At 42.8% G+C, this 12446-nt stretch overlaps 1 protein-coding gene across 3 annotated transcripts in view; it reads left to right on the top strand.

Moving 5' to 3' along the window:
* The first annotated feature begins 24 nt into the window (after window positions 1-24).
* commd5 (COMM domain containing 5) overlaps window positions 25-12446 on the top strand; it is a 28889-nt gene continuing 16467 nt past the window's right edge. For 2 of the 3 annotated variants that reach the window (XR_009797137.1, XM_061835122.1), the window contains exons 1-3: window positions 25-287; window positions 376-536; window positions 9390-9418. Coding sequence is in view for 2 of the 3 variants with exons in the window: in XM_061835122.1 (XP_061691106.1) it covers window positions 167-287; window positions 376-536; window positions 9390-9418 (311 nt within the window). In the remaining variant the exon portion in view is untranslated. Of the gene's footprint in view, window positions 288-375; window positions 537-9389; window positions 9419-9697; window positions 9749-12446 lie in introns of all 3 variants that reach the window. The other variant, XM_061835123.1, reaches the window with a different exon arrangement.

Below are 12446 nucleotides of genomic sequence, written 5' to 3'. Positions count from 1 at the left end.
TGTGCTCAATCGTTAACGCGAGAAACACGTCATCGCGAGATTTACACGGGCAATCCCAGGTCATATGATTCAACGCGGAAGATGTTACATATTCAAAAACAAAACCTAACTGTTTTACGGGTTTTTTTTTTGACTGACTCTTAAGTCCATAATATAATATTCAGGAATGTCGCTTCGCCAAGAAAAGCACACCAGTTTTCTGGGTGCTAGGATACCACCAGAAATCGAGTCAATGTCAAATGGCTTGAAAGATGTGGAGCAAGAGATATTCAGAAAATTATTGAAAGGTAATTGCTCGTTTGATATAACACTACTTTAGGAAAGAGCCGCTTTAAATGATATGTCAAATCAACTTAATTTGTTTTGTATTTTCAGCTGTGGTGAATGCCTTGGAGGAAAAGGACTGCAGAGACACGATGATGTCAATAGCAGACAAGAGTGGCCTTCCACAGGAGAAGCTCAGTCACATTGTAGCTGGAATGTACAGATTGTTGTCTGAGGCTATTCGTATCCCGCAGTCATTACTTAAACAAGAGGTGAGGCTGTTCGTGTGATTTGATCATTAATGGTAAAGACATGGTCCACTGATTTTTCCATTTGACAACAATTTTACTTTATGAGGATTTTAATTATTGGCAGTTGTTATCCATCAAAAAGTTACCACTGCTTCAAAGAAAAAGATCTTCTGAAGTAATATTCTACCTGAAACTTTTACTCCCAGACATTTGTCTTTAAAGTAAAGTGTCGTTATTTAAGTTGGATGATTTGCAACATGTTTTCTAAAGATACAAATGTTTTTTTGGGGGGTGGGTGGCGGGGAGCTAAATTTGATTTTTCCAGGGAAACTACCTCTAATGCATCTGTGTATCAGAGTTATTATGAGATTTTGGGAAACAACCTCTTTCCCTCAGTCAGAGCATTGAAGAAGAGTCGTGGCTCGGTCTTTCAACACGAAAATGACCCGAAGCACACAGCCAGGAAAACCAAGCAGTGACTCCGTAAGAAGAATATCAAGGTTCTGGTATGGCCTAGCCAGTCTTCAGACCTAAACCTAGTAGAAAAATCTTTTGAGGGAGCTGAAATTCCGTATTTTTCAGCAACAGCCCACAAACCTGTCTGATCTAGAGAAGATCTGTGTGGAGGAGTGGACCAAAATTCCTCCTGCAGTGTGTGGAAACCTGTTGAACAACTACAGGAAATGTTTGACCTCTGTAATTGAAAACAAAGGCTACTGTAGCAAATATTAACATTGGTTTTCTCAGGTGTTCAAATACTTATTTGCACCTGTATCATACAAATAAATAATTAAAAATCATAGATTGTGATTTCTGGATTTTTCTTTTTAGATTATCTCTATCACAATGCAGCCCGATGGGGGCACAAACCAGTGCAATCTGTAGGCCGGTCCCAAACCCGAATAAATGCGGTTGCGTCAGGAAGGGCATCCGCCGTAAAAACTGTCCCAAACAAATATGAGCGTTCATCTAAAGAATCCCATACCGGATCGGTCGTGGCCCGGGTTAACAACGCCTGCTAACCTGCAGGGCGTCGGTGGAAATTCAGCTACTGTGGGTCGAAGACAAAGAAAAGGAGGAAACCGGATCTGTCGTCAGAAGAAAAAGAGGAATGCACAGAGCCTACAACTGAGTGTAGGGACTTTGAATGTTGGGACTATGACAGGAAAAGCTCAGGAGTTGGTTGACATGATGATTAGGAGAAAGGTTGATATTCTGTGCATCCAAGAGAGCAGGTGGAAAGGTAGTAAGGCTCGGTTAGGAGCAGGGTTTAAATTATTCTACGACGGACGAGATGGGAAGAGAAATGGAGTAGGGGTTAGTTTCAAGGAAGAGCTGGCTAAGAATGTCTTGGAGGTGAAAAGAGTATTAGATCGAGTGATGAGACTAAAATTTGAAATCGAGGGTGTTATGTATTATGTATAAAATGTGGTTAGCGGCTATGCCCCACAGGTAGGATGTGACCTCACGTTCAAAGAGAAATTCTGGAAGGAACTAGATCAGGGGTGTCCAAACTTTTTGCAAAGAGGGCCAGATTTGGTAAGGTGAAAATGTGTGGGGGCCGACTATTTAGCCTGACATTCTTTGAACCATTAACATTAAATACAAATTAACTTTTTGGGATTTATTTTAATTTAATTACAAATGGCATACTTTTACTTTTACATTTTTTTTTACATTTAGGTTTTTACCGAAAACACAAACCACAAAAAATTAAGAAAACTATAAAGGATATCTAAGTTCATGTGAAACATTACATATTATTCACTATTATATGCTCACTGTAGGAAAAGTGCTGAAAACAAAACAATGATCACTGCATATTCAAACTGTGATTTTGACCATCACAAAAAAATTAATTAACTGAGATTTAAGAATTTATTCAACTCAGAGGACTTAACAAAGGTCTTGCCTGCACTAATGTGAAGGGTGATACTGGGATCTTGACTGCAGTATGTAGTATCCATGTCTGGCTCAAGAGCAGTGGTTTTGATGCGCAAGACGTCACGCAGGTGAGAGTCACTCAGTCTCGTCCTCATGCGGCTCTTGTTAATGTTCATAACGGAGAATGTCTTCTCGCACATGTATGTGGAGCCAAACAAGCTCAGCATTTTCTTAGCAAATGTCTGAATTGCTTGGAACCTGCCTTCATCCAGCTGGCGGTAGAAGTTGACAAGAGGGAGCTGTTGGTGCCGACTGCGATGCTCGGCGTCACACTGCAGCTCAATGAGCTCCAGTTGCAGGTGGTCTGGAGCGTCATCAGGGTCCACGGAGAAAGGAGAGGAAAAAAGCGTGATCTCCTTTTCAATAGCTGCAAAGTCCCGAAAGCGCTGCTGAAACTCCTCAACCAGAGATGAGATGTCTGCTGCATACTTTGTCATTTGCGCACTGATATTGATCTGTGGGAAACTGGTCACAATTTCCTGCAGCGACGGGAAATGTGCGGTATTGGGCTGGGCCTGTGACAGGTGTCTTTGGAAAAGTAGCAGCTTGGTCCGAAAGGCTTTGATGTGTGAATACAGTTGGCTTACCACTGCATTTTGCCCTTGAAGGCTTGTGTTCAGCGCATTCAGATGTTGCGTTATGTCAACTAAAAATCCCAAATCAGCCAGCCAAACAGGATCATTTAATTGTGGCATGGGTTGTCCCTTTTTAGTCAAGAATTGTCCAATTTTCTCCCTGAGAGAGAAGAAGCGCTGCAGCGCAGACCCCCGACTGAGCCACCTTACGTCGGTGTGATACAAAACATCTCCGTATTCAGCCTGGATGTCGAGAAGAAACTGTTGAAACTGGCGGTGGTACAGCGCTTTGGAGCGAATATAATTAATAGTCTTTATCACCGGTTTCATAACATTATCATATTTCATATATTTGGCACAGAGAACTTCTTGATGAATAATACAGTGGAGTTTAATAGCGCTGCCTCCTTCTTCGCTGACTTTGTTACAGACAAGGCTTGATAATCCACTCCACTCGCCAGCCATGGCAGGTGCGCCGTCCGTAATAATCCCGGTGACTTTATTCCACTGTAGTTTCATGTCATCTACGGTGGAACAAACAGAAACAAATAAATCCGTTCCTCTTGTTTGGCCCTTCAGACTCTGGAGGTCCAGAAGCTCTTCACTCACATTCATGTCATTGTCCACTCCTCTTAAAAAGATCAGTAACTGAGCGGTGTCGGACGCATCCGTGCTTTCATCGCACGCTAACGAGAAAAAGTCAAACTCAGTTCCTTTTGCCTCTAACTGTCTCTTAATATCTAATGAAACGTCTTCAATTCTCCGTACCACAGTATTACGAGCCAAGCAAATATTGGCAAACTCTTGCTTCTTCGCGGGACAAATTTTCTCAACCATTTTCATTACACAGTCTTTAATAAATTCACCCTCAGTGAAAGGTTTGCAGTGCTTTGCAATCAGCGTTGCCACTTCGTAGCTTGCCTTTGTGGCATTTTCATTTGACTCACGGACTCTTGTGGAAAAAGCTTTGCTGTGCCGTTAAAACAGCTTCCAGTTGCTTCACTTTTTCACCGCGTTTGTTCCCAGTTAGCTTGTCGTAGCTAGCATGTTTCGTCTGGTAGTGCCCCTTGATGTTGAATTCCTTGAAAACAGCCACAGTCTCTTGGCAAATTAGGCAGACACAGTTGTTTCGTATTTCAGTGAAAAAATACTCAAATTTCCACTTGTCCTGGAAGCGGTGGCCCTCGCGGTCAACTTTCCTTTTTTTGTTTACAGACGCCATGTTAGAAATGGGCTGGGCTGAAACGATCACGCAAGGTCAAGGGTCACGGCGGCCAGAGTGCGGCCACAGGGCTACTGCCATCTTCTGGTGAAATGAAAAATATGAAAAATAGCTTTTTGTACACATGTATTTTATACTGTGGTCAACAGTGCTGGCGGGCCGCATATTATTGATTTCATGATAGAGGCCGCGGGCCGGTAAAAATTTGTCCACGGGCCGCAATTGGCCCGGGGGCCGGACTTTGGACATGTCTGAACTAGATGAAGTAGTTCTGAGCATCCCAGACAGCAAGAGAGTTGTGATTGGTGCAGATTGCAATGGACATATTGGTAAAGGAACCAGGGGCGATGAAGAAGTGATGGGTAAGTATGGCATCCAGGAAAGGAACTTTGAGGGACAGATGGTGGTGGACTTTGCAAAAAGGATGGAGATGGCTGTAGTGAACATTTATTTCCAGAAGAGGGAGGAACATATCGAGACCTACAAGGGCAGAGGTAGATGCACGGAGGTGGATTATATTTTGTGCAGATAATGTAATCTGAAGGAGATTACTGACTGTAAAGTAGTGGTAGGGGAGAGTGTAGCTCGACAGCATAGGATGGTGGTGGGTAGGAAGATTAAGACGAAAAAGGTCGAGCAGAGAATCAGAGTTGAGAAAGGAAGAATGTTGTGCGGCCTTTCGGAAAGAGGTGAGACAGGCTCTCGATGGACAGCAGAAGCTCCAGGAAGACTGGACTACGACAGCCAATGTAATCAGAGAGACAGGCAGGAGAGTACTTGGTGTGTCTTCTGGTAGGAAACGGGAGAAGGAGACTTGGTGGTGGAACCCCAAAATACAGGGAGTCATACAAGGAAAGAGACTAGCGAAGAAGAAGTGGGACACTAAGAGGACTGAGGAGAGGCGAAAGGCGTACATCGAGATGCGACATAGGGCAAAGGCTAAACAAGAGGCATATGAAGACATGTACACCAGGTTGGACACGAAAGAACGAGAAAAGGATCTCTACAGGTTGGCCAGACAGAGGGACAGAGACAGGAAGGATGTGCCGCAAGTAAAGGTGATTTAAGGATAGCAATGGAAATATGTTGACTGGTGCCAGTAGTGTGCTAAATATATGGAAAGAATACTTTGAGAAGTTGATGAATGAAGAAAATGAGAGAGAAGGAAGAGTTGATGAGGCAAGTGTGAAGGAGCAGGAAGTGGCAGTGATTAGTAAGGGGGAAGTCAGAAAGGCACTACTACAAAGGATGAAAAATGGAAAGGCAGTTGGTCCTGATGACATACCGGTGGAGGTATGGAAACAATTTGGAGAGATGGCTGTGGCGTTTTTGACCAACTTATTCAACAGAATACTAGTGGGCGAAAAGATGCCTGAAGAATGGAGGAAAAGTGTTCGAGTTCCCATTTTTAAGAACAAAGGGGATGTTCAGAGCTGTGGGAATTGTAGAGGAATAAAGTTGATGAGCCACACAATGAAGTTATGGGAAAGAGTAGTGGAGGCTAGACTCAGGACAGAAATGTTGGCGAGCAACAGTATGGTTTCATGCCTAGAAAGAGTACCACAGGTGCATTTTTTGCCTTGAGGATGCTCGTGGAAAAGTACAGAGAAGGTCAGAAGGAGCTACATTGTGTCTTTGTGGATCTAGAGAAAGCCTATGACAGAGTACCAAGAGAGGAACTGTGGTACTGCATGCGTAAGTCTGAGCAATGCAACAATTAGACAGATGGAGACATGCACTGGAAAGGAGAGGAATGAAGATTAGCTGAAATAAAACAGAATATATGTGCGTGAATGAGAAAGGTGGAAGGGGAGGAGTGAGGCTACAGGAGGAGAGATAGCGAGGGTGTGTTCAAAGTTTTACGATGGTGACAGTGTTGGGAAAAAAAAGGATAAAGATCGAGCGAGGGCAATTGACAAGGATGCTGGAATCAAAAACTGTTTCAGACGGGCATGGCTTGAAAAAAGTGTAATCGTGCAGATGGGACCGAAAACGGTATCAACATGTCTAACCAAACACAGACAAAATGTGGACATTCCCTGCAAGGTGCTGTTCACTCTGTGTTCCGATAGGAGCAAAAAATATCGGGGAGGACACTCAACCCCCCAACCCCCACACACACCCACCACCACCACACACCCCACCCCCATCGACAGATACTTTCAGTGTTTTTCAGGCAGGAGAGTTTCTGTTAGGATGAAGTTTACAAAACAGTGGTGAGGCCGGCCATGAGGTACGGATTAGAAATTGTGACACTGAAGAAACAACAGGAAGCAGAACTGGAGGTAGAAGAAATGAAGATGTTGAGGTTCTCGCTTGGAGTGAGCAGATTGGATAGGATTAGAAATGAGCTCAATAGAGGGCAGCCAAAGTTGGATGTTTTGGAGACAAGGTTCGAGAGAGCAGACTTAGATTATTTGGACATGTTCAGAGGCGAGAGAGTGAATACATTGGAAGGGTGCTGAGGATGGAGCTGCCAGGCAAAAGAGCGAGAGGAAGACCAAAGAGAAGGTTTATGGATGTGGTGAGGGAAGACATGAGGGCAGTTGGGGTTAGAGAGAAAGATCCAGAAGATAGGCTAAGATGGAAAAAGATGACACGCTGTGGCGACCCTTACCGGGACAAGCCAAAAGAAAAAAAGAAGACGATTATCTCTAGCACAGTGGACATGTACCTACGATGAAAATTTCAGACCCCTCCATGATTTCCACGTAAGAGAACTTGCAATATAGCAGGGTGTTCAAATACTTATTTTCTTCACTGTACATAGTACAGTTCTGTATTTAATTTTTTGGGATCTGAACAAGTGTGTTACCATGATAATATGTCAAGTTTCAACGTTTCATATTATTATCACTGCATATAAATACAACAAAATTGCACACCCCCCCACATGAAAAAAAAATACAAAATTAAATCTGTGCGCATCATCAGAAACCACACACAAGAGACATAGCATTTAAAAGTGCTTCAGTAAAAATGTATAAAAATGCAATCATCTTTGTGTTTCGATAACAGCAGGCAATAGGCACATTTAAAAAAAAAAAAAAAAAAGATTCCTTTCCCTGACATATGTAATGTGCTGGTGGCTATGACGTATGTTGGTAATTCAGAGTCAATGGTTTTTGAAAAAGAAAAGAAAAACTGTTGATGAACCTAGTGTTATGTGATCTCATTAGCCTGTGTCGCCTCCCAGAGTGCAAAAGAGTGAAAAGTTGATGACTGGGTGGAAAGTGTCTGTACTGATGGTCCTGCGTCTATTGTGAAAACGGATGTATGCAGTGTCCTGTAGTGGTGGAAGAGGGCATCCAATGACTTTTTCTGCAGTTCTTACAACTCTCTGTAGTGATGATTTTTTTTTTTTTTTTTTGTCCACAACAGAGCAACCTGCTTACCATGATGTAATCCAGTATGTTAAAATGCTTTCAACAGCAGAGTAGTACAAAGCTACCAGCAGTCTCTTACAGAGATTGTTTCTTGTTAAAATTCAGAGGAAGTGAATATGTTACCTGGCCTTCTTAACAAGGGTTATGTTTGTAGTCCAGGAGAGTGTCTGTGATGTATATCCTAAGAAATTTAGAACTGTGGACTATTTCCACACAGTCACCATTCATGGAAATATGGGATATGTCAGCTCTATATTTCCAAAAGTCCAATGTAAGTTATTTGGTTTTCTTTTTGTTAGAAATAAGGTTGTTTGCAGAGCTCCACAGAGACATATTTTCGACCTCAGCATGGAAGGCGGGTTCATTGTTCCCTGATATGAGTCCCACCACAGTTGTGCTGTCTGCAAATTTAAAGATGTTATTGAAGGGGTTGATGGGCGTGCAATCAAAGGTGTACAGACAATACAGAAGAGGGCTTAGCACACAGCCCTGAGGGGAGCCGGTACTGAGAGTGATGGAGGAAGAGAGGGAAGGGCTGAGTCCGACAGTTTTGGGTGCTTAGTGAGAAAGTCCATAACCCAGAAGCAGAGCTTTGTGTGAAGACCAAAGTGAAGCAGTTTCCAAATCAAAATGTGTGGTGTAATGGTATTAAATGGAGAGCAGAGAACGAAGAGCATCCGGATTTTCTCCTTGTGCAGATTTTCCAAAATATTCTGTTTTTTGTTTCAAATATGAACTTAATATTTGATACAAAGCCCCACTGACATCCCTATATACATTGTAAAATAGATATTGTAGTGAAAAATACATATAACATTATTCACTTCAATGTCTATACGAAAAAATAAATATGAGCGGAGAGCGTGTCATCCATGTGCAAAGTTGCAGAAGTCTCATTCGACATCCAAGTGGTAGCCATATTGCCTGGAACGTCATCAGCAGACCTCACACTGGGACATTTGCCATTGAAAACGTAGTGGCACCTGCTATGGGATACGGAAGCTCTTTTCTGAAAAGAGAACATCTCACAATCGAATGAAGTGACTGGCTCAATATTACACAACCATTTTGAGCCACATTTAGATGATATGCGGATCACTTCTAACTAACAACAGACTCCCCGACAGTAGTTATGAGCCACCCAGGCGGCGCTGACGGGCACATCCACACATTTAGCACCCCTGACTTACATACGCAGATTTTTTGTTACGTTCTGAGAAGATTACGTTACCCCCCCCAACAATTTTTTTTTTCTTTTTAGTATAGCTCTATACACACCTACCTGTCATTTGGAACCCACAAACCTCTAGTCCTTTGCACCTGTGCAATACATTTTTCAAGATGAGCCTGGTCTTTTTTAAATGTATGAAGAGTAAATCCATCCTCCCGAGTGTTGGAACAATATCCAGTAATACAACGAGCTGGCATTTTGGCTAGCACAAAGGAACAACGAACTAACTTCCCGGAGGTAAAACTTGTGTAAACACACGAGACCACCTGAGTGCGCTCCTGCTGATAATGTAACTTCCTATTCTTCTCCAAAAAAATCCCTCGAGAGGATTTTCATGGCAGGAGTTACAAAAAGCCATATACGTCAAAATCACGTTGTTGTGAAAAAACAAATGGGTCCGTTCCGGCTGCCTTTTTTTTTTTTAAATTAAAAAAATACTAAAAATCATGCTTTTCATGTCAGTGGGGCTTTAAAGTATGAAAGCAATTGTCTCAAAATGCTTATGTTCCTCTGTAGGCCTTTAAAGAAGATCTTCGAGAACTGAGGCAAGTATCAATACTTGTTTATATCCATTTTGTTCATCATGTCTTCTTTGATGATAAGTTTTAGATGTTTTGTGGTCGGACAAATGTTTTGCAGGTAAAGAGAAATCCGTTTACCTGGCTGTTGTTTCAGCTTACGTCACCACAGCCAGGGAGAGAACTTCTTCTTTCCCGGAACATAATAATCTGACCACAAGACATCTAAAACTCGACACTCTGTTTTACATCGTCTTGATTGAGCTATTTGACTTCGTGTTTGTAACGGTTTTGTTTTGACACCAGGATAGCAGAAGACTTCATCACAGATTTTTGCAGTGTGGTGTTCGGAAATCGGTGTGTATTTACAATTCACTCTTTTCTTGCCTCTCGCACTTGATATTATGCTGCCGATTGTGATGTGAATACAATTTATTTCCAATGGATACTGAGATGTGTGAACAGGAGGATTTTGTCTCCAACCAGTTGGATAAAGGTAAGTAAAGTGAATGTATCCAATGGGAGTAATGTGTTTCTGTACTTGCACACTTATCAGGATACCAGCAGTGCTGTTCAATATGTAACAGAGCTTGTGATGAGGTCATCATAGTACGGTAGTCCAGCCTGATAGAGACAAAAGTGTGTTTCAATATATGGGATGAACACAGACTTTCTTTCTTTTCTTTTCGGCTTGTCCCGTTAGGGGTCGCCACGGTGTGTCATCTTTTTCCATCTAAGCATATTTCGTGCATCTTCCTCTCGAACACCCACTGTCCTCATCTCCTCCCTCACAACATCCATCAACCTTTTCTTTGGTCTTCCTCTCGCTCTTTTGCCTGGCAGCTCCATCCTCAGCATCCTTCTACCAATATACTCACTCTCTCACCTCTGGACATGTCCAAACCATCGAAATCTGCTCTCTTGAACCTTGTCTCCAAAACATCCAACTTTGGCTGTACATCTAATGAACTACTTTCTAGTCCTATCAAACCTGATCACTCCGAGCGAGAACCTCAACATCTTTATTTCTGCCGCCTCCAGTTCTGCTTCCTGTTGTCTCTTCAGTGGCACCGTCTCTAATCCGTACATCATGGCCGGCCTCACCACTGTTTTGTAAACTTTGCCCTTCATCCTAGCAGAGACTCTTCTGTCACATACAACACCAGACACCTTCCGCAAGTTGCTCCACCCAGTTTGGACCCGTTTTTTCACTTTCTTACCACACTCACCATTGCTCTTAATTCTTGACCCCAAGTATTTGAAGTCGTCCACCCTCACTATTTCCTCTCCTTGGCGCTTCACTCTTCCCGCTCCGCCCCTCTCATTCATGCACATATATTCTGTTTTACTTCGGCTAATCTTCATTCCTCTCCTTTCCAATGCGTGCCTCCATCTTTCTAATTGTTCCTCCGCCTCCTCCCTCCTTTCACTGCAGATCACAATATCATCTGCAAACATCATGGTCCAAGGGGATTCCAGTCTAACCTCATCTGTCAGCCTATCCATTACTACAGCAAACAGGAAGGGGCTTAGAGCGGATCCCTGATGCAGTCCTACCTCCACGTTAAATTTTTCTGTCACACCTACGGCACAACTCGCCGCTGTTCTGCTGCCCTCATACATGTCCTGTACTATTCTAACATATTTCTCTGCTACACCAGACTTGCACATGCAGTACCACAGTTCCTGTCTTGGTACTCTGTATAGGCTTTCTCTAGGTCTACAAGGACACAATGTAGCTCCTTCTGACCTTCTCTGTACTTTTCCACGAGCATCCTCAAGGCAAATAATGCATCTATGGTACTCTTTCTGGGCATGACACCATAATGTTACACACAGATAGTTACTTCTGTTCTAAGTCTAGCCTGCACTACTCTTTCCCATAACTTTATTGTGTGATTCATCAACTTTATTCCTCTATAGTTTCCACAGCTATGAACATCACCTTTGTTCTTAAAAACGGGAATAGCACACTTTACCTCCATTCTTCTGGCATCTTCTCGCCCGCAAGTATTCTTATGAATAAGTTGGTCAAAAACTCCATAGCCTCCTCTCCAAATTGGTTCCATACCTCCACTGCTATGTCATCAGGACCAACTGTCTTTCCGTTTTTCATCCTGTTTAGTGCCTTTCTAGCTTTCCCCTTACTAATCATTGCCACTTCCTGGTCATTCACACTTGCCTCTTCTCCTTTTCCTTCTGTCTGTTTTTCTTCATTTATTAACTTCTCAAAGTATTTTTTCCATCTCCTTAGCACACTACTGGCAGCAGTCAACATATTTCCATTGCTATCCTTAATCACCTTTACTTGCTGCACATCCTTCCCGTCTCTATTCCTCTGTCTGGCCAACCTGTAGAGATCCTTTTCTTGTTCTTTCGTATCCAACCTGGTGTACATGTCGTCATATGCCTCTTGTGTAGCCTTCGCTACCTCTACCTTTGTCCTACGACGCATCTCAATGTATTCTTTACACCTCTCCTCAGTCCTCTCTGTGTCCCACTTCATCTTCGCTAATCTCTTTCCTTGGATTACTTCCTTTATTTTGGGGTTCCACCACCAAGTGTCCTTCTCCCCTTTCCTACCAGAAGCCACCCCAAGTACTCTCCTGCCTGCCTCCCTTTCTGATCACCTTTGGATTAGTATTCCAGTCTTCTGGGAGCTCTTCCTGTCCATCTAGAGCCTGTCTCACCTCTTTCCGAAAGGCCACACAACATTCTTCCTTTCTCAACTTCAACCACCTGATTCTCTGCTCTACCTTTGTCTTCTTAATCTTCTACCCGCTACCACAGTCATCCTGCACACCACAATCCTATGCTTTCAAGATACACTCTTCCCCCACCACTACTTTACAGTCAGTAACCTCCTTCAGATTACATCGTCTGCACAAAATATAATCCACCTGCGTGCATCTACCTCTGCTCTTGTAGGTCGCTCTATGTTCCCCATCTCTTCTGGAAATAACTACAATTTCCATACTTTTTGCGAAGACTGAAGGAGTCAATGTTTTTAAGATTTAAGAACCAGGTTTTGCATGAATATTTACTATCAAAATTC

The sequence above is a fragment of the Syngnathoides biaculeatus genome, chromosome 11 (genome assembly GCF_019802595.1).
Source record: "Syngnathoides biaculeatus isolate LvHL_M chromosome 11, ASM1980259v1, whole genome shotgun sequence".
NCBI classification, from domain to species: domain Eukaryota; kingdom Metazoa; phylum Chordata; class Actinopteri; order Syngnathiformes; family Syngnathidae; genus Syngnathoides; species Syngnathoides biaculeatus.
The sequence above is the reverse complement of the archived record's forward strand: the minus strand, read 5'-3'. Positions and strand labels throughout refer to the sequence as shown.